The sequence below is a fragment of the Pelodiscus sinensis genome, chromosome 1 (genome assembly GCF_049634645.1).
Source record: "Pelodiscus sinensis isolate JC-2024 chromosome 1, ASM4963464v1, whole genome shotgun sequence".
Taxonomy (NCBI): domain Eukaryota; kingdom Metazoa; phylum Chordata; order Testudines; family Trionychidae; genus Pelodiscus; species Pelodiscus sinensis.
In genome coordinates, this window is record NC_134711.1 from 291,908,243 (window position 1) to 291,930,851 (window position 22,609).

General features: G+C 44.8%; 1 protein-coding gene across 7 annotated transcripts in view; it reads left to right on the top strand.

Annotated features, from left to right (window-relative positions):
- Positions 1-22,609, top strand: part of LOC102447345 (phosphatidylinositol 3,4,5-trisphosphate 3-phosphatase TPTE2) — a 73,233-nt gene that overhangs the window by 23,923 nt on the left and 26,701 nt on the right. For 4 of the 7 annotated variants that reach the window (XM_025185582.2, XM_025185583.2, XM_075919106.1 and 1 more), the window contains 5 exons: positions 2,366-2,424; positions 10,724-10,801; positions 13,662-13,709; positions 14,809-14,970; positions 17,061-17,180. In XM_025185582.2, coding sequence (XP_025041367.2) covers positions 2,372-2,424; positions 10,724-10,801; positions 13,662-13,709; positions 14,809-14,970; positions 17,061-17,180 — 461 coding nt within the window. In that variant the 5' untranslated portion in view covers positions 2,366-2,371. Of the gene's footprint in view, positions 1-2,365; positions 2,425-6,685; positions 6,924-10,723; positions 10,802-13,661; positions 13,710-14,808; positions 14,971-17,060; positions 17,181-22,609 lie in introns of those variants that run through there. The other 3 variants (XM_075919107.1, XM_075919108.1, XM_006124909.4) reach the window with 3 other exon arrangements.

The following is a 22,609-nucleotide window of genomic DNA, read 5'->3' on the forward strand; positions in this document are numbered from 1 at the left end:
CTGGCCGGCTGGCTGGGAAAGGGGGGGGGCAGGACTGACCTCATAGACTTTAAGGTCAGAAGGGACCATTATGATCATCTAGTCTGACCCATCTAGTGTCTCAGCTAAACCCTCTCACCTATATCTCAGATATTGAAGCCTTCAAATTCTTTGAAGACCCCAAGATGCAGAGAATCCTCTAGCTGTGATCTGTACTCCATGCTACAGAGGAAGGCACAATGCTGCTACACTGATTATTTTCAGGAATAACAGCATTGCGCAAGAGGGGTTTCTTGCACAAGAAGGGGCAGTGTAGACAGCTCCTTCTGGTGCAAAAGCCCCTTCTGCAAAAATGGTGGCTCATTAGGTATGCAAATGAGGCTCAGCAATATTCCATGTGTAACCTCATTCGCATATTTCTCATGCAAGAAACTGCAAGTGTAGACATAGCCTAAGTGTTTAATTCAGGCACTGTGGATGTGGGGTTTTTCTCTAAGCACTTAAAGGTTAGGGGCCATGATGCTAAGCATCACAATGCCTAAGTCTCTTTGTGGATCTTCTCCAGGATCTAGGAAGTATTCAGAGGCCAGAGGCTCCTGGCCAATGTCTCTGTTACTATGTCAGTAGTGGCAGCTGGAGTACCAGGACCTTTAAATCATTGCCAGAGTGCCTCACTGTGCACTCTAGGTGGCTCTAAGGCAGGGTAGGGGAACCTCAGGCCTGAGAGGGCTGGATATGGCCCCTGGTTTGCCTGGATCCAGCAGTTGAGGTTCAGCATTGGGGAGACTGTGCTGGCGCTCCAGCCCTCCTGCCACTCACCTGTAGGGCTGGAGCATCCAAAATCTACTAACCTGGGAATCCCTAGGCTCTGGTGTGGAAGGGGAATGTCTTTCTCTCTCACTTTTGTGCGGCCCTGATTGGTGGTGGTTTTTTAATTCTGTGGGTGAGTGGCCTCCAACCTAAAAAGGTTCCCCACCCCAGCTCTAAGGGCTAGGGGACTGGTGTGGTGTGTACTCTTGATGATGCAGAGGTCTGGCTGTCCCTGGCTCTGGCCCTTCTGCTTGAGGCCATGCCTCTTCTGGGAGTGTGGAGCCACCTCCTTCCACACATACCTTGCCCTGGGTTCCTGTTAGTACTCCTACTTGTGCATGACAGGCTTAAGAAGGAAACCAAAAATTCTAATGTAAATTGGATGATTTGGATGTATTTGAACTTGTTTTTACATTTCTGGGTCACTTCTAGATGAGATACTTCTGTCTGTACTGGCTTTTTCCATGCATTATGTGGTTTAAGAGGCTGCATAAAACATGTGCCATTTGGGTAGATGCAAGCCTAATGGAATGCTTCAAAAATTACTGTGTGGGGTTATTTGTTGTTGTGGTTTTGGTTTTGCTATACAGTAGCACCTCAGATGTGAACACTAGAGTAAGGAATGACCGGTCCACCATACCACCTTGGAAACCACGAGTACACAAACAGGCGGCACAGAACAAAAGAAGCAAATACAGTCAAAGCCCTCCTGTTAATAGGATGGTTTGAGGTAACTGCCGTAGGCCCTATGCTTTGCAAGGTTCCATTCTTCAGGAGACATGGAGTCCAGGACTGCCTGAGTGGTTAGCAGGTGGCTTGGGCACCACGATCAGCAAGTGACCCACCACCAGCATGCCCTGCTCTGCTCCATCAGCACCTGCTGTTGCTCGGGGGAGAGGGTGGAATCAGGAAAGAGGTGGTATGGGAGCTTGGTGGAAGGTGTGCACTAAGGGAGCAGAGAAGAGGTGGGAAGGAATAGGCCCAGGGTCCTGAAGAGTTGTCCCAAGCTCTGCATCCCCTGGACAGCCATGAATACTGTGCTAAATTCTTAAAGGAAGGTTGTTTAAAAAAAAAAAAAATACAAGGCACAGAAACTGTCTCTGTGCTGCTTCCATTTAAATTAAGATGGTTAAAGTAGCATTTTTTTCCTGCATAGTAAGTTTCAAAGTTGTACTTTGTAGTTGTACTAGTTCAATGTTGCTTCAATGTTTTATTCAGTTACAAACAACCTCTATTCCAATGTGCTCCTAACTCTGAGTTTCTACTGTTAGACCCCAGTTCAGCAGGGTACTTGTGCATGTGATTAACACTCTAAGCACATCAGTGGAAGTACTCATGCCTAAAATGAACCAGGTGCTTAGTACTTCCAGAATTATAGTAAATCTATATTCCTGAATTTATAAAGTAGAAGCTTTTACTTACTGTTCAGATTAAACTTGTATGTGAAACTCCTTTAATCGATGCTAGTGCATATCTACTTTATTACTTAAAATGTCCTTTTTTGAAAATGTTTTGGAGGAAAAAAACTTTCCTTTTTATTATGTGTATTCTTTTTATTATGTGTATTCTTTTTTAGAGCAAAATGACGACAACTGTAAGATATGAACAGGGGCCAGAGCTGCTCGAACCAGATGGGTGAGTAGTCCACCAGAAACCATAACCAGTAATAAGTTCTGTAACCTCTTGTCTATCTTTTGGGGTTTCCTTAATGTTCATCAATATAGTATGTAAGCACTTGCAGATGAGAGTTTGTATTTGAAATCACTGGCTTTGAAAGGAGGCTGCTTCAATTGCTTATATTTTCACTATGCAAAGTGTATGTTTCATGAGGAGTGGAGTGCAGGCTTATGGAAACCTAGTTAAAATTGCCAATTTTTATAACATAAATATTGAAGAATTGGAACTGAAGAGCATTCATTCCTTAATATAATATTCTGTTTGGAAGTGTATAATATATCTAACCTGTGGCAGGCTATGTGATCTTATTCCATCTTAGGTGGCTTTCTTGCATTTGTCAGGCTATGGAGCTAACTTCTTCAGCAGTTTAACTAAATCTTCCTTCAAGGGGAACTAAGCTTATTGTACATGGAAAAACAACTCACCCAGTAACACTCCACTGTTACCATTTATTAAAGCTATGGTGGCAGTTGATGTGGAATTTCTATTTTATTGCAATGTAAATTAGAATGGGCAGCAAGCTGACCTCTGAATTTCCATGTTTCAGTACATTGGGAACAGAAGGTTAAGGAGCAAGACCATCTCCAAAGATGTTCCTATCCCTGATGGAGTTAAAATTGTAAAGGCTGCTTTTCAGAACAGACCATTCTACTTGCACTTTTAAAGAGTTGTTTTTGTAGGCTAGAACAAGGCTGATTGTGGATATCAATGAATAGGTTGATTCCACTATGCTTACAAATACATGGCAAGATGATGCTCTTAGGAATACCTGTGATACTATAGCCCTGATTTTTAGCATAGTCTTAAACCGTAGGTGAGATCCACACAGAGTTAGGTGGATAGAAGAATCACAACAGCACTGTAATCCACAAAAGTAAGTTAAGCACACAGGCTCCCCATACTGTGTGAGGAAAAATGTGGAGCATATTCTCAGACATCTAACAGCTAGCATGTTAGGCAGGGAGCAGTCTAAGCTAGCTAATGGGAAATGTGAATCCAAGGGAGCTGTGCAAGGCCCTATATCTCATTTGATAGGTGTCTGTTTTTGTTCAGTGATTCAGGAACAGGAACCAGACACCTTGAGCATACTTCCTGTGGGAATGAGTTGTACTTGTCTGCTGCACACTAAATGGAGGCTTTGGAGTACAGAGTGGGCCAGGCAGCTGCTATTGTCCACATTATAACTTTTAGCCTAATGGTTAGGGCACTCACCTGGGATGTGAGTAACCTGGATTCAGTCCAGCCTCTCTGGCAGAGTGGGAGAGGATTTGAACAGGGGTATCTCGCTTCTTAGGACTATAGACTAATCTGGGATATTCTGCTGTGAGGATCCCGCAGTCTCCCCTGTTGAACTGGTTCCACTGTGTATAAAGTTATTGAATGAGAGAGTATGGGAATGACTCTGCAGTCTGGTGGCTGGGGGCCCAGGTCCCCACGCCAATCACTTCCATTATTTATCCACAATGGAAGAGCTTCACAAGGACAGATGCAGGAGCCACACACCAGAATATCCCATAATTAGTGGTTAGAGCACACTGACCCTTTAGGGTTAGTCAAGGGGTTCAGGATGATGTGCTACTTCCTGCTCACAGCAAGAAGCCTTGCCTGTGCCCTCAGGGGGAAATTTGCTCAACTACTAGCTTCTGGCCACACCAGTGCCCTATTCTGGGTACTGCGGGGGCTGTTCTTTCCCTATGCAAGAGAGCAACTTGCACACCCTAGTCTTTATGCTCCCTTAGTTAGGGATGTAAGATGTTAAGTGGTTACCTGGTATACAGGCAGCTTATAGGCCTGCTTACAAGGTAATTTGTTAGGTGGCCTGGCTGGCTGGATCCTGCCCGCAACTGCAGCGGGCCCAACTGGAGCAGTCCCTTTCCTCTGTCTTCCTCCTGGCTGCAGTAGAGCTGGAGCACATGCCAGGGCCAGAGGAACCCCCCACTGCTTGTGCCTGGGATCATAGGTATGGTATAACATGACTAGGGCTGGCACATGCAGCCGGGCTGAACCAGCCCTCACTGGCTGGGGCCAGAGTAGTTCCCTACCCCCGACCATGGTCTGTCATGTCACGGGGGGCAGAGGAGGAGGAGGAGGGCGGGGGGAAGTGTTTTCTCCAGGGTTAACTGGCTAAACCTAGCATTTAACCATCTAACATTTTATACATCCCTACACTCAATGAATTCTTTGAGACCTAGCAGAGAGACCCTGTACTTAAATCTAGGGAAATAGCTAACCCCCAATATCCTGCTTTGGCTCTGGGTACGGTTCCTTTCAACCTGTCTGTACATCCCACTCAAATGCCCATTGCCTCAACTTCTGGCAAAGCTTAAAATAAGGGTTGGAAACATAAGATTACAGATAAGAAAAACATAAATAGTTATTAGTGCTAGACTAGATTTTAACACTTAATATACTTCTCACCTAGCAAGTGTTAATCCATACAGCACTTCTCCAGTTGACCTGGGATTTAGCTTTCATGTGTAGATGACCAGACAGCCTGATATTAGTATTTTGTGCTTATATAAGCACACTGTCCCACACTGAAAAGTTCCTCTTTTTTCACATTTTATCTCTGGCCGCCCAATTTGAGACATTCATTCTGGCAGAATGTAGTCTCTATAATTTATATTATCTTGTGCCCTTTTTTCTCCTAGTATACTGTTCCAGACTTTGTCTCATTTAATAACCACACAAGTTAGGCAGGTGAATGCTTGTGTTTTGGTTTGGCTTGAGTTGCTCTGTGTAGGTATCCAGACACCTATCTCCTGCCTAGAGTGAGGCATCTGGGCACATGCTCAGAGGCAGAAACAAGGGTTACTGAAAGACTCTTCCTGCAGAATTGTAGGTGCTGAGCCAATTTATGCATTTCTGGGTTTGGCAGGAGTCTGTGGAACCAAAATGATTTTAGGTGCCTATTTCTGGGGCTTAGGCATCTAAGTGTCTCTGTGGATCTTGAGCTATGCATATGCTTAATTGACTTGTTTGGAACCAACATAAATAGAACATATAGCAAGATGAATGGCTTATGAGGTAACTTGTCATAATATTAAACTATTCTTTAAAATGTCCATTGTTTGCTGTGGTGCTTAGGCACATAGCCTATATGTAAATATATAGGCACAAGATATGCATTGAACTTTCCACAATAGAGTACAGACAGCCCTATACTGCTGCAAATGAATAGCTCAAAATAGAAAACTCTAAACAAATGTTAACCCCTCCCCCCATAAGACTAATTTACCTATTCCTGACTGGATCCTAAATGATATGATATCCAAAGACCTTTTTGACTGACATTTCATTAATGGGGGAAAATGGCAGTAACTTAAACAGTATTGCTATCCTCAGGAGCCGAAAAGACTTGAAGAGCTCTGTGTAAGCTCAAAAGCTTATCTTTATCACCAACAGAAAGTGGTTCAGTAAAAGATACTGTCTCACCCACCTTGTCTCTTAAATCATGACTCCAAATTTAAAATCATAACACTTAGCTAAATTTCTCTATTTGCCTTTGCATTTTGATCATTAAAGTTCATATCTTCACAACCATGAGGGCTACAAACTTCTTAAAATGAACGTGGAGGCTGTTTCACAATGAATGATGCTGTAGCTGGGGGTTTAAGAACTGCCAGATGTTAAACCTGTAATGAAATCATGGACACTGGAAAATCTGCTTAAACAGAATGGTTGGATTTGAGGTTAGCAGAAAGGCTTAAGTCGTTTTATGTGCACTCTAATGAATTAACAGTCAAACTTGAAAAATGTTTGCCTCAACACATTTATATTTTTAGTGTATAAACACATTAGTATGTTTAAATTGCTGGTTCCAGGCAATGCTGCTGCAAAGCATATGCCAGTTAACTATCCAAAATGTGGAGCCAAGGAGAGTTTGAAAATGACGTGACTCTACAATACAATTACAAAACTGGGTTCTGCATAATCTTTGAATTTCCTCACTGGGTCATTACATGCTACAGCTGTTGTCTCTTATTTGGTCTGTTTTATTAAAGTTCAGAAGGAAGTAATAAAGAACTCTTCCGAATGGCTCATTTTAAGAAGGTGTAAAAATGCTACTCTAGCACTGGTTTGCTTCATGCTGTTCCACTCTCCCTTTCCTGTTTGGTATCCTGTTCTGCACAGAGACGTATCTGTACTACAATTTCCCTGATGCAAACATTCGTGCTCTCTCCATAGTTCCTTCCTGTAATAAGAACTAGGCATTTTAACTTGCTGGAATAGTTTTGCATCTATGCAGTGCCAGCACTTTCTGAGCATGTGCTCTGTATTAGAATTGTTCTAAACTGGTTCCTAAACTGCTTGCGAATGTTTTTAGCTTACTAAAGAATATATATTTAATTCACTCTATGGAGTCCATTTCGAATGCTGAAGATTGAGTGGCATGCCTTTTTTGTGAGGCATTGATCAAGTGTTAATAAGTAACGAGCTGCTACAACAATGTATAGGTGAGTTATCACTTAATTTCCCCATATAAGTAAATTCTGTGTAAAGTGTTAATATGTATCTGTCCAGGTTGAGTGATTGCTAATATAATACTCCCTGAACAGAAGATCTAACGTGTTTTATGTTTAAAATAAAAATCAACTCAAATGGTATGTAAGGGCCAGCCTTAAACTGATAGGAACTTGGAAATTTAGGGTTAAGGCTTTGACTACATCAGTCAAACTAATTTAACCTCACTTCTTACACTGGCTTTTTGTTGTTGTTGTTAAACCAAGAGTTTCTCCTATAGACAAGGCCCGAATCTGCTATTCTGTTGTTGCTTCTGCCTTGTAGAGGTCTGTTTGTCTAGATTCATTCAGCTGTGCCTATATATTAATAGGACAAGCAGAGTAATTTCCTGCATTCTTTAGTTAACATATCTAGTACTAAGTCAACGTGTTGTCAGTTATACAGTTAACAGATAAGCCAAGGCTTATCAGTTAATCATGTCAGCTATATGTATTTCTCCCCCCCCCCCGCCCCCCCCACCCTCCCGGCTGTATCAGAGGCAGCAAATGGAGTGGGAGCTGGTGCCTGTGAGAAGCTGGCTTAAAAGCCGGCTTCTCACAAGCAACAGACCCACCTGCCCTGTGCTGCTGCCTCTGTATGGATACTGGAAAATTGTCTGTGGCTGAGCAGAAGGGGAAGGAAAGCTCAGCCTATTGCTATGATAATTAGCAAGGAGACTATTAATCTCTAGGTGCCAATACACATCTCAGGAATGTGACTGATACCTAAGGGCTATCAGCATGGGACACAGGGATAGGCCACTGACCAGGTGATCTGCTGCAGCCAAGAAGATGCCAAAGGAGATATATGTGCCATGTGGCACCCTCTTTAGCTCACTCCTGATCCCAGAGGCAGCCTTGCAGGGAACCACGAGCTGGAAAGAACTGTGGACCCATCCTGACATAGCATGTACACCAAAGACTATTAAGCCAGCAGTTATAACATCTCTGCTACGAGCCTGTATCAAGAACTGGATGATTCGATGCATGTCATGTATTATCCTTTAACAACCTTACTCTCATGCTTTTCTTTCTTTTAATAATAAACCTTTAGATTCTAAAGGATGGGGCTCAGTGTGAACTTGTGGGTAAGATCTAGAGTGTAATTTGACCTGGGAACTGTGACTGGTTTCTTGGGACTGGAAGAACCCATTTGGGGTAGGTGAGATTGGGTTCTATAACCCTTTATCTGTATTAGGCCTGGGACTGATTGGGGCACAGGCAGAGCTAAGGTGTCTGAGGGTTTTGCTTGTGAGGCTTCTGGCTGGCCAGGTAGGCAGCTGAAGTGCTCTGTGTGATTGGTTTGTGGCCTATTTGGGAAGGGCCTCCAGTCAGAGGTTATGAGGATCCCTGAGTTCGAGTAATTTGCCCTGAGCGGATGCTCTCAGTTGTGTCCAGACCCAGTCTGTATCCCAGTGGTGTAGTCGGCAGGATCCACAGATCTTGGTCAGTTGAGCTTTGGATCAGAACCCCACGCTGTCTAAATTTGATTTTTGGTGTTGAGAGTTTGGTTGGTTAAAGAGCAGCTGAAATGAGTCAGCAACCGTATGGGAGTCTAAACAGAGAGGCTCTGAAGGAGTTGTGCTCAGAGGCATTGACTTTAGGAAGAAAGCTACTAAGCAGCAGCTGACATCTTCGCTAATGTGGAATGATCAATGGGCAAGAGAGTGGCTACCACCCGATGCTACAGATGTGGTTGCAGAAGTAATTAGAAAGCAGTAGTCATTGAAGAAAATGGAGCTGGAACAGGAGAGGGCCCTTGCCGAGATGGCGGCAGAAAATGAGGGCCTTGGCTGAGATACGTCAAAAGGAGAGCGAGGCATCAGCAGAAGAGGAGAGTGGCCCACGCACAGCGAATGGAAGAGCTGGTGATGGAGGAGAGTTCCAAGCAGCTCCAACTCCGAATACTAGAAGAGCAACAAAAGATATCACAACCTGAGAGCTCACCCCCACTTGCCAACAAGAGTTGGGAAAGGATCTGTCCCATCTACAACGGTAATGAGGATATTGAGGAGTTTTTGGCAACCTTTGAATGTATTTACAACGTGAACCGGATCCCAGATGACCAACGCATGCCTGTCCTGATGACAAGACTGACTGGCAAGACCAGGGAGGTATTTAATGATCTGAGGGAGGAAGGGCGGATTAAAGACTATGCACTGAAATGGTTCAGGTTACCCCTGAATCCCACTGGGTTAAATTCAGGAGCTTTAAAATGTCTAGTGATTGTACTTGTCTAGTGATTGTACTTATGTGGAATGTGCTCACAAGCTGATGGGCTTTGATTTTGCCCCATGACCCACTTTTTAACAAATGGGAGTTGTGAGAAACTGCTGGATTTGATCACCTTGGAGCAGTTTCTGAATATTGTACCTGACCGGGTCAGGGCAGCTGTGTGATATCGGGAGCCCAAGTCGGTCCTACAGGCTGTGGAGTTTCCAGATGCCCATACCCAAAACAGGGCGTGAGAGGGGCACAGACCCCTGGGGAAGAATCAGCACCTTTCCCTGCAGTTTAGACTAAGGGAGGGGTTCAGGAGCATACCCAGCCCTGAATTTAATAAGGGAGCTCAGAAGCCCTGAGAGCAGGAGTGTTTACTGTCCAGACCTAAAGAGCAGCCGGAGGCCAGCAGCTCCTGGCCACTCCATAACCTTAATTCAAAGAGACTTTAACACCAGATTAGAGGGAAACTTCAGAACTTTCTTTCATGCTTAAATTTGACACTTTACGAATGGGCCTTAACAAAGATGCTAATTACCTTAACCATTACAAAGATAGCTTCCCTACTTATCACCCCTGATTAGCCATTCATTGACTTATAAATAGCTATTCCCTCCTTCCTCTCCCTCACCCCACCTTCTGTACTAAATCTGATTTGACAGTGTAATAATGTGTTCACTTTTTTCATTGTATTCCTTTGGTATATTTGGTCATGCCCAGAGCTCACTGAGCCACGGCGAGCCCTGCTTGCCAGCTGCACTGTCCAGCGTTCTGCGCAGATCACCCGAACCTGGGTCTTCCGGGATGTAATCTATTCGCCATGGGCAAGTAGATTACATAGATTGGGCGAGTAGATTGTCAAGCCCTGGTCATGCCAGTTCTCTTCCAGAATATGATCTGAGGAAGTGGGTCTGGCCCACAAAAGCTCATCACCTATTAAACCATCTTGTTAGTCTTTAAAGTGCTACATAGTTTTTCCTTTTGTTTTTGCTTTAAGTGATGCTCAGTGAAGTAGCTAGGCCTCAGAACATGCCTGTGGCAGCTCCTTTCTTTTTATCTGGCTGTTACTGAGAGCAGCGCACAAGCAAGTGTACTGCTCTAAGTAATAGCCTGGTGTTTGGTAACAAGTGTCTGTAAGGCACTGCCTAGTCCCAGCACCCAACTCATTGCTAGTAACTCATTAGGTAGTATTAATTCAACAAAAAATCCTCACTATCCTGGGCTATAGCTTCCAAGGGTTTTCCCTTTTGCCTTTCTCAGTTCCTGCTTCAGGACTTGCAGCAGAATTATTCTGTGTGCTAACTGAGCACTACTTTTCAGTGGTATTTCGTCATCCAAGGACTCATGCTGCCTCTCTAGGAAGTTTTCTGCTTCCGGAGCATTGTTGAGTCTTACATCTGCTCAATAGCCCGAGATGCTGATCCAGTGTCTTGATCCCAGTGGAGGGCCCCCATTCTAGCACAGGAGAGCTGCACATGCATTATTTCAAAGGGCCAGCCATCCCATGACCTTGTCTGACTTGCTGTCTTTGGCAGGTTTCAAAAGACAGAGGAGGCCAGCATAAAGATTGATGATGGCTGCGCTGAGGACAATGAACCAGACACTTGCTCCCGGTAAGTTTTTTAAAGTTTTCTTCATCTTTGTACACCAGACAGCTTATTTTGCCCAGCAGTTTCCCAAGCCAAAATTGAGACAGAATTGGGGCTTGCTGACATGCAGAAAAGGAGCTCAGGTCATTGTGTAGTAAAGAAACCTAATATCATAGATCCAGAAGACTTTATGTATTTGCTTCCAATCTTACTAGTTTTTATAAAGCATGAATTAACTTACTTAGAGAAATATCCTGAGTGTTACTTTTGGGAAGCTAATTAGTCTGAAATGTATAAAGTAGAAATACCTAGTAACAAACCATGTCTGTGACTTAGTTTTAATGATGAGTTTCAGAGGAGTAGTCATGTTAGTCTGTATCTGCAAAAACAAGGAGTCCCATGGCTCGTAGAGACAAAACATTAAAAATATTGAGAAGTTAAATCTGACTCAAGTTGCAAAAGTGAGCATTACAAACATGAAATCTTCCAGAGTATCTTTGCATCTTGTGGTGAAGGTACACTAGAAAGAACAAAGGAAGGCTTATTCGAGTGCGTGGCCCTGCCATGAGGGCAGGGGACTGGACTCAATGACCTCTCAAGGTCCTTTCCAGTTCTAGTATTCTGTGATCTAGTAGCTTTGTCTGATGTGGAAATTTAGAAAAGTTGATCAGAATTATGACAAAAGTGGCTGTTAAATTGAGTTAAACTGCTTGATCTGCTTAAAAAAAAAAAGCCACTAAAAATAGGTGACCATATGTCCCTTTTTTCCGGGATAGTCCCGGATTTAAGTGTTCTGTCCCGGTGTCCCAATAAAGGCAGCAAATGTCGCAGAAAACCCGTTGGGATCTGGCTACAAATGGCACTGCCATTTTCTGCCCCCCGCCCCCTACCCCACCCCGGGTCCGAGACCCAGCACTAATGCAGCGCAGCAGCGACATCCCGCCTCCACCCAGCACATAAGCAGCTCTCTTGCTGCTTTGCGCAGGCAGCCAGGGCCACTGCCGGTGGCACACAGTGTGTGGAGGAGTGCCAAGCTCCCCTGCAGCATCCGGCATGCACACACCCCTCCCTACACTCCCCACCTCCACCCCCCTGCCGCATGGCTCTTCCCTCCTTCCGCGGGACTGCCTCTGTTGTGCGCAGCCTCCAGCCCGGCCTCCTCCATCCACAAGTGACCACTACCAGGACGGCGGGGGGGTGCTGGTTGGAGCCGGTGAGCCGCTCCTGAGAGCTGCTCCGGAAGAGACTGCTCAGAGTCTGGCTGGAGCACTGCAGAGCTGGGGAGCGCTCAGGCTCTGCCAGTGCACTCTGTGCATGGCCCTCTCTTCCCCCCTCCCCCCCCCCGCCCCTTCCCACTCTTCTGGGGGAGTGACCACGCACAGATCCGCTTGTACAGCCGTGCTCCACAAGCCGGGTCTGGGGATGTGGAGGCTCCCCCCCCCCCCCTTGCTCCTGCTAATGGGAGCCAAAGCTGGTGTGGAGACTGTAGTACAATTAGCACCACAGGCAGCCCAACTCCAGGCCAGCAAGCGGTCCTGCCCCAGAAGCACCTGGGGCCAGGGCTGTGGGGACTTCTGGGGCCTTACCACAGACTCCAGCCCCGGAAACTGGAAGGCAGAAGGTGAGAGGGGCAGGGGGGAAACTAGGGGAAAGGGGGAATGGGAGAGGAAGGGTTGTATGCTGAGTGGAGGAGGGCTGGGCAGGAGAAGAAAGGGGAAGGCACCAAGGGACGGGCTGGAGGAGAGACAAATGCCAGGGGGCCAAGTGGAGACCATGAGAAAAAGATCAGGAGGGGGGGAAAGGAGGTGTCAGTGGGGGTGGGAGGGTGGAGGGGACAGGGTGATGCTGGGAGAGGGGAGGAGCACTGGGGCAAGAGTGGGGAGGTACTGGGAGAAGGGTTGAAAGGAAGGATGGGTATAAGGAAAGCAGGGATGGAGCAAGTCATGTGTGAAGGCACAGAGGGGCCTGAGGGGAACTGGGGCAGGTGGTAAGGGGAGGGGCATCAAGGAAAAAGGGGGCAGGGGCAGTGAGAGAAGGCACCAGGAAGGGTCAGGGGGAAGGTGCAGGTGCCAGGGGATTCTGGAGATGAAGCAGAAAGGCAGACATGTGGAGGGGAGGGACCAGAAACAGAGGAGAGAGGCAGGGCAGGTGTGTAGAGGGAGGTGTTACAAGAGGGGATGAGGAGGGGTAGTTCACATGATCCGAGTGGAGCTACTGGCTGACTGCTATGTTGGTGTCTTTCTGTATTGACGCTAAAAGTAGAAGATCTCTTTCTAGACTGGAGTATGGCTAGATTCAAATATCCATTGCTTTCACTTGAGCTCAACACCTACAAGGGTTCATCTTGGTAGTATCTTCAGCTACACTGACAGCTTACTGTCTGTAGTAACTTTACTATCTGCAATTAAAGGCTCCTTTAAAAAATGCTATACAAAGAGTAAATCATATCGGTAACACAACAAAGCAAAATAGAAGGGGTATAGCTGCATTCCTGAGTGTGACCACACTTTGGTTTTATGGCCCAGAAGGTGTCTTCCTCTGACACAGTTATTACTTTCCATATGACAGAAGGCATACCTATTTATCTAGGAACAACGAGAAGTCCTATGGCACTTTAGACTAACAATCTATAGAATTATGAGCTTTCATGGAAGTGGGCTTTATCCATGAAAGCTCATTATACTGTATATTTTTGTTAGTCTCTATGATTCCATAGGACGTCTACTCGTTAGTCTGTAACTTTAAAAATGGCTAGTCCTCTGAGACCTGTTTATGTAGTAGTGTATGCGATCATAGGTGCAGGCAAGCTTGTAATTTAATGTTTCATCAGTACTGAGGTCTTCTGCTGCATCTGGTCACTAACTTTACTTTGTTCTTTTAACAGTAGAATTAAGAAAAAAATTTCTCCGTTTGTCATGTCATTTGGATTCAGGTATGTGTGGATGTATACATAACATATATGCAGACATGGATATTGAAAGGAGATGTGCATAAAGTAGAGCAAACTGTCTAGTCAGCTTGCTGCAAAATAGTAACTTCGCTCTGCAGAGGAACTAAGACAGCAGTTCAGAAGTCATTTTTTTCCCCCCCAGAATGCATTGATGAGCTTCTATAACTCACTTTTAGTGCGTGTGTGTGTGTGGGGGGGGGGGTCTAATGTACAGAAACTGCTTCAGGTCTCTTGGAGTTTGTAGAGACAATTTTAGAAAACCTTGTAGATGATGGAAATGTAAGCAAAAAACATTTTATTGTTTTTCTGTATGGTGTGGAGGCAAATTCCTCACCTGGACTAGAGGTGGTCATTGGCAATGCATGTTTCTAGCAGCTAATCTGTTTTGAAATAGCAAAAAATATATTGTTACAGTGCTGACTAGTATTGCCACACAACTTGTCCTTTCATCCTGGCATGAATTAAATGTACGGCTGTCAAGCAATTAAAAAAATGAATCGCGTGCGCTGCCCTTTGGAAAGGCCATTTCTGGACTGGTGCTTCAAAGGGGCAGCATGTAACAGAGCCTGGGGACTCCAGCTGACCCTAAGCTCCTAACGCACTGCCCCTTTGAGGCACCGGAGCAGTGCTTCAAAGGGGCAACACAGCATTAACACCTGCCATAACGCGTTAAATTTTTTAATGCGTTAATCCTTCCCTGCATTAATTGCAGGTATTAATGCACATCAGTTGACAGCCCTAGTTAAATTGCAGTAGAGCATCTGACCATGTGCTCTTGGCAGCTATAGTATGAACAAGGGTTTGTGTAGCTTCTGGTGGGTGCTGCGTTCCTTAACATGTTTAGCAAAAATGAATCCCTGTCTATTTTAGGATGGAAAAGTTGTTACTAAAACAAATATGGGGAACATGAACCATTCAGAACTAGCCTAAAATAGGGAAATATTAGACTTCTTTATGAAAGTGGCTCTCATGTCTAAAATTGTGAGTAACTCCATGTGACTTTATGTGCATCAAGCAATGAGAAGTGTAATGCTTTTGTGTATTCATTCTTGAGCTGCCTTTTTTTTCCTCCCCCTTGCAGAGTATTTGGTGTTCTGCTCATCTTTGTGGACATTACTCTTGTGATTGTGGACCTAGCTATTAGTGACAAGAAAAGGAGCATGAGAGACACCCTTGAAGGCATTTCCTTGGCAATAGCACTCTTCTTTCTCGTGGATGTTCTTTTGCGAGTATTTGTTGAGGGGTAAGGTTAATGTCCAAGGGCCTGAAAGGTCAGCAAAATGTTTGAGTAAAGACACTTCAAAAATGCATGCTGACTTCAAAAGAATCTGCAGTGCACAATGGATATGTGAGATCTGACTCTGAATTGACTTACCAGTATAGCTATTCTGGACTCAGTGTGAGACCAGAATCAGTCCTGGGAAATTGCCAGTGTTAGGGAGAAGCACTGGGAATGCACAATGAATGAAATGTCTAGCATGTTTTTTAGTCATGGGTTTGTACATGTACCTAGGAAGCACTTCTCATGAATACCCAAAGCCTGACTTTAAGCTTTGGGGCTGGGATGGTCTGTCTTCTCTGTGTACTATTAGTAGCACAATGGAGCTTAATTCAATGACTAAGGCTTCTGGGTGCTATTGTAGTAAAATAATAATTCAGTCTCTGTGCAGAATATTTAAATCTTTTTAAAATGCATGAGACTATACCAGTGCTATGCTGCATGAGGCTAACAGAAGATGGTCCCAAATGTACAGGAATTACAAACTGCTCTGGCTGTCCAAAAGAGTTGTACCACACTGCAGCAGCGTACTCAGTAGTGTGTGGACTGGCTAATTTTGGTAGGCTTAATACAGTGGTCTCCAACCTTTTTACACTCAAGATCACTTTTTAAGTCTCAGAACAGGTGAAGATCTACCATCCCACCCCTTCCTTGAAGCCCCGCCCTCTCTATTCTCCTGTCCATAACTTGCTATCCCCAGCCCTTATACACTCTGTTAAACAGGTTTTTTTTAAATTATGCAGTATATAAAATTAAAATCATGTTTCTAGTTATGAAATAAATGGTCTGTTTTTAATTCATGCTATTTAAATGTCAAATGAAGCATTTACAATTATACATTTTGTTCTCTGCTATTTTGTAAATCTAAAATCAAGTATTGATAATTATATATTTTTTCTTCCAATAACAAAGTCTCAGTGTGACACCTGTGACTGATCAGTATCTGCTAGTGTCTTGAAGTCTGGGTTGTAGTCTGAGATTGCTAGTCGTATACAGTCCATCAGATGGGAATCTGTGATCCTGCGCTCAGCCTGGGAAGCTTGCTCCAGCACAGCTGGAGCTAGACGCAGCCTCCCTGGGCTGAGCGCAGGGCAGCCAGAGTGGAGGGAAGAGAAGTGGCTGCCCGGCCAGCTGGCCATGGCGCTCAGTCAGGGTGCACCAAGTTCCACGTGGGCAAGCACAGAGGAGAAGCCGCCGAGCAGCTGGAGCGCAGTAGCCTCTTTCAGCTGAAAGCCACAGTCAGCTTGCTGGGGTGTTTCAGCCCTCCCAACCTCTCAGCTTCCACCATTCCTCACAGCTACTCACCTGTGTTGTTGCTCGGTGAGTAGCTGCTCCTCAAATGAGGAAATCTAATGTAAATGTACTGCACAGGCGCGCAGTTCAGAGAGGGCTCAAGAGCTACTCTTAGAGCCCCTGAGATCTACCAGTAGATCGCGATCTACTGGTTGGTGACCACGGGCTTAATAGGAAGAGTACTGAAGTTGGGACTGCAACCAAAAGGGTTGAAGGGAATTATTTTAAATCTCCCTTTTTAAACTGGTTTATACAGGCATGTCTAGACTTGCTTTCACTTTTGAAAAGATATGCAAATCATGTCAAATTTGCATATCTTCCAATAGCTTTTTCGGAAGAGGGTCTTTTGGAAAAAAGTAGTCTAGACGCGTTTTTTTTTTTTAAAGAGGTTTACATGGATATTTCAAAAAAGAGTTTTTCCCCTTGAAAGAACCGTGTCTAGACAATTTTGTTTTTTCGAAAGAACCTCTTTCAAAAAAGCAATCTGAAGAAGACATGCAAATTCACGCTGAATTTGCATATCTTCTTTCGAAAGTGAAAGGCAGTCTAGATGTGCTCTATGAGTTAGTATTAAGTGGAATCAGGTTTGGAAAGGACTCCCTTTTACCCCTATTGGAGTGGCAAATAGATGAATTGAGGACAAATTCATCCATGAGCAGTGCTTTGTAACGTCGTAGAATGTACACTCTAGTCTACTTCTCTTGCTATTCTTAGATATCACCTCTTAACTTTGCCTCTGCTTCCCTCTTTTTTTATTTCAGCTTCAACAATTATTTCAGGTCCAAACTGAACATTTTAGATGCTGTGATTGTTGTGGGCACCCTGTTGATTAATATGGTATATTCGTTCTCTGACTTCAGTGGTGCGGACAAGATCCCAAGGTAAGGAATGTGTGTGTCGCACTGTTCTAGGCAAGTCAATGTTACCTCCTTTCCTCTACAAATCCTTCTCATGCTTGCTAATGTCAAGTGCTTCAGGATTCTTCCCCTATACTGCTTTCAAAAACCAGAATCCCTAAATGTCTAGAAAATGTTAAATCACTTGGTCTCTACCAAGCTCTTTTACAGTGAGAATTTGCTGAATAGAACCTATAAAGATTTCTTTGCTGGGAGTCGGAGGGTTTTGAAGAGCACAGATGTTATGTAGTACCAGAAGAAAGCAATTTTTAATGCATGCTATACCTTACACATAGTGGCGTGTGGATTACATACACTGCGTGCCCAGTTAACATAGGTGCATACGTATAACAGAGTAGAAGATATTCACCTAAGCTGTGGCTAGAGATGATTGGGGTGCACTGATATATATTGTATAGTTCTCTACACAAACAAACAGTGCCTTTCATGTCTACATTGCTGCTTTTAGCAGAGTAGTGATCCACTGCATTAGCCTTTCCCTATCACAATAAAGTGCTCAGTGGTGGTGAAAGGCTTTTGAAGTAGTGAGGCAGTGGAACCTTTCCCTTTGGCATGTAGCTAAAATTCCATGCACTCTTCCTGATTCTGTAAGTGTAGACTTACTCAGCAAAATTTGTCTTGGTAAATGGCAGAAACCAGAACTACTATTGTAAACTGAAAACTAAAGCAAAATTAAAAGAAGCAGGAATCCATCCTTCCTCCTGACTCTTTGGAAACCTCATGTTTACAAGTGATATTAGAATAAGTGTGTGATCATACTTGGCAGATCTGAAAACTTCATCTGAAAGTAGAACACTTCCAGCTACAGCTGGCTGAGGATTTTTGTTGAAAAATTCAGACACTAACAATTTGTGGCAGACGGTCAGTTTCAGTGACATGTTTGTTGGAAAGGTTTCTCAGGGTCAGTGGGAACAGGGAAGAAAATTCTTCTTCTTCGTATACAGTAAATATTCACTGGGCCAGATAAACCTGCTTTGTAGGCCAATAGTTGAGGGCCTTGCTTCTGATGTGGGAAATGCAGATTCAAGTCTTGTTCCACTTCAGGCAGACAGGAACTTGAACGTGGGTCCCATATCCTAAATGAGTGCCCTAACAATTGGGCTATTGGTTAGGTTAATGGTACTCAAACTTTCACAAGCCAAGGACCCCTATCTTGATTTAAATATTTTTGAGAACCTGCTACTATTCCCCCCCCCCCTTTTTTTTCTTTTTTTGTCTTTAAAGGCTCTGTGCCCACTTGCTCCAGTTGGAGCTGCAAGTTGTAGAATGGGATCAGGGATGAGGCCCATGATAGGGATGTGAACAGTTAGTTGATTATCTGATAAACAAATGCTTATCAGATAGTTGACACTAGTCACTCCCTCCACTTGCCTCTAAGAGGCAGCAAAGGGGTGGCGGGAAATAGAAAGGGATGCTTCAAAGCAGCAGTGCTGCATGGAGCCCAGGGTCAGCTGGGGACTCCCCCATTGACCCTCGCTCTGTGCCACTCTGCCGCTTTGAAATGCTGCAAGGAGCATGGGGCCAGTGGGGGACTGTTTGAGTCCCCTGCTGGCCCCATGCTCCCACAGTGTTTACGCCTTTGAAGTGTAGCAAAAGCCCTGCCAAACTTCAGAGGTGAAGCAGCCCTTATCGACTACTCATTTGCAATTTAAATTGACTGTTTTGGGGCAGAGGGTTAAGATTATTTAACTTTGAGAATTGGTGTCCAAATCCCTTGGATGACTGAATTTCAACCTATGGTCTCCAAACAAGTCCTCATGTTACAAAGCTGGCTATACTATGGCTCTTGTGGGAGGAGGGAGCAGCAGGGTGTCTGAGAGCAACCCCACAGGTGACAAACTTGGACTTGTACCTCTCAAGATGAAATCCTATAATTCCCCCACTCTTAGGTTTGCTCTAGACCAATGGTTCCCAACTTGTGGTCTGTGGACCCCTGGGGGTCTGCAGTGGTACTGTAGAGGGTCAGCAGAAAGTTAAGGGAAGGTAAAGAAAAGTAAGGGTTGTGCCCACTGCAGGACTGGGATTTTCCGCCAGACGATTTTCACCCAGGGCTCACCTTTCACTTCTGCACACATGCTGTCTCCAGCCCTTGAGAAGGGATCTTGATATCCCAGGAGGCACCATCTGTCTTCCCACCACCAACTGCGCTGCTGTTTATGCTCCAGCCCTCTCCCCCCTCTCAGCCCTGCAGTGGGCCTGATCCTTGCTTTTTCCTTTATCTTTTTCTCTCTCAGGGCTCCATGCCTGGCCAAGGGTGAAGTGCTGGGGCAGGAGCTGTCTTTGGCCTTGAGAGCCCCTCACGTATCCTCTGTAGATGGGATGGAACGGGTGGGAACTGAAAGAGCAGTACGGGCCAAGGGATGTGCTGGCCACTGCTTCCTGACGCTCCCCTGATTTTAACAGATTGAAAAGGGGTCTGTATGCTCAAAGGTTGGGAGCCACTGCTCTAGACTTAGGCTATGTCTACACTGCTCCCGTTTCGCACAAAATATATACAAATGAGGTGAAGTGTGGAATATCGCTGTGCCTCGTGCATAATTAATGCGGCTCCATTTTTGTGCAAGAGGCTTTTGTACAAAAAGGAGCTATCTACGTGGTCCCTTTTGCGCAGAAACTCCCTCATGCGCAAGAGCTGTTGTTCTGCTTTTTTTTTTTTCTTTTAAAGGAAGAACGGCTCTTGCGCATGAGGGAGTTTCTGCGCAAAAAGGACCATGTAGATAGCTCCTTTTTGTGCAAGAGGCTTTTGCACAAAAACGGAGCCTCATTAATTATGCAAATGAGGCAGTGATATTCCACGCTTCACCTCATTTGCACACTTTTTTTGCGCAAAACGGGGCAGTGTAGACATAGCCTTAAAGTATATACCAACATAACTACATTTGTCAGGTGTGGTGTGTGTTGGGCGGGGGGAACTTGCCTGACCAACATGCGCTGCCATCAAAACTCCCAGTGTAAATGCAGATATGCTGATGAAACACTTCTGTTGTCTCCGCTAATATCTCCCCAAATTACGATCTTACGGTGGCAGAAATGCCTGTTGGCCCATGCTGTATCTGTACTAGTGGACTATGGTGGCACAGGTTTTGCACCAGTGGTAGGCGATTTGTAGTCTTATGGGATGCATGCTGCCTATTGAGGGTTCGATGGGTGGCCTGTGAGACATTTTGTTTACCATTGTCCATGTACAGGGTTGCCAAATTCTGCTGGATTCCATCTGTGTGGGTTTTTTTCCCTACTTGTGTGAAAGTGACATACGCATGAAGTGAGAAGCAAGCTTATTGTATACAGCATTGACTGGGAGAGCCATGCGTTCCTTCTGTATCCAGTCAAAGCACTACTACGATTGTCAGCACACTCCACAAATCCTAGGTACACAAGTGCAGTTTGCAGAACTACCTAGTTCTAGGTTGCCCATCGCTGCTCTGTAGCATAGACATAGCTTATGTAAAACTATTTTTCTTATCCACTGGGGGCTATATCAACATACTTATGCCACCATTGGCTCTGTAGTGTAGAAATAATCTAAAATCAGGTCCTTGGGTTATAGACCCTCTATGCACTAACAGTGATTACTTCAGCAGGCCCAACATAGATTCATTATCTGCAATTCTGGCCTTCGGGAGCTGTGACCAGTGGTACGTACAAAGTGACCATGCAGCCTTTTCCAAAACAAGGTATCGTAACTGAACACCTCTAGTGTAAGAATAAGGATTTTAAAACAATAGAAAAGTCTATAGCACTCTAAAGCAGGGGGTTCTCAAACTACATGGCACCATCACTCCCTTCTGATGACAGATTACTAAATGACCCCAGGAAGGGAGGTGGGGCAGGAGCCCTTGGGCTTTGGTCTGGGCTCCCCAACAAGTCTAAGCTAGCCCTGGAAATCCCATTTTAAAATGGGGTCCTGACCTGCAGTTTGAGAACTACTTCTCAAGAGCTTAATGTTTCTCTCCCTATGTTAGCAAAGTAGGCCCATCTTCAAGCTTTTTGCAGAGCTTTTTTTTGTTAACCTGTTTCTCCCACCAGCCCTGGATAACTGACTTTCCCACTCCCAGAAAGATACTTCACCTGATTAGTGCTGGTCTACTTGTAAAACTTAATTGAAATAGCTGTGTGTAGTGTAGCTATTCCTGCATCAATCCCAAGAGATGAGACCAGATGGGTGAGGTAATATCTCTTATTGGACCAACTTCTATTGGTAAAAGAAAAGTTAGAGCCACAGAGCACCCCTACCAGAATGTGATCCAATAAGATATTACTTCTCTCACTTTCTCTGACAAAGCTGTGTCCAGTAAGGATGCAGTTTTGTTAGTGAAGATAACTCTGTCAATATAACCCCTAGTGTTAAACCTAGGTTGGCATAGAAGTCCTTTTGGTCACAAGTCAGTTTTTATGCTGATTTAAACTACATCTATACCTGGAGGGTTTGCAACGTAGCTGTACCAGCAAAACTGCTCTCATAGACAAGGCCTCTGGCGTCCTTCTGACATGTTTAGGTTCCCAGCCCTGAACAAAAGTCAAGGAACTATGCTGGAGCCAAGGCAGGTAGACTTCCAGTTACTAGTTCAATCTTAATGATCCTGAAACATTCTGTCCCTTTTATTGCCCTCCAGGGCTTATCTTTAGTCAGTGCTTCATTTCCTGCTAGTTTTTCCAAGTCTTTGGACTTGACTCCAAATAGCCAAATAGAACTTCTTACTGTAATCGGACAATCCTAAATTTAATACAGAGCAGTCCCATGTCCTTCATAAAGTGAGTACTCTGTGTTCTAAGTCTGGGGTTCTCAGGACAAATTATTTGGTTGCCACAGTGTGGCTACCAACTTTTGCTGATAGCTGCTTTTATACTTTTTCTAAAATGCTTAATTAGCTTTAGGAAAACCAAATAGATGTGCAGAAGCACATGTCCAATTCATTGTAATTTATTTATTGCCTGCTAGTAAGCCTTGTGATATTAACAAATGTGCAAATATGATTTTTCGCAGCCTGGGGCAAACCAGGAGGCCAATTAAGGTCTGGGTGGGTGGGAAGCGGTAGCAGAGGGCCAGAGGCTTCAGACATACCAGAGGATAGGGCCTGGGGACAAAGGCCAAAGTTTTGGGGCCAGAGCCTGGGGCCTGCCTTTCCATAGTTGGAGCCCAAAGCCCCACAACCAGAACATGCTGCCCTACATCCTAGACTAAAGCCTGAGCCCCACTGCCCCAGGAAGATTGGGGGGGGGGGGGCTCACCAGCTGCCTGCTCTGCTAGCCTTCTGCCCCAGGTGCCTCTGGAGGTGGGGTGTGGGAAGGATAGGACTCCACCTACTGGCACCAGCAACCAACACTAAGATAATACATCCAGAAGCAACAGAGAGGAGGAGGGACTTCTGCTCTGCTTCTACCACCCCCAGTGG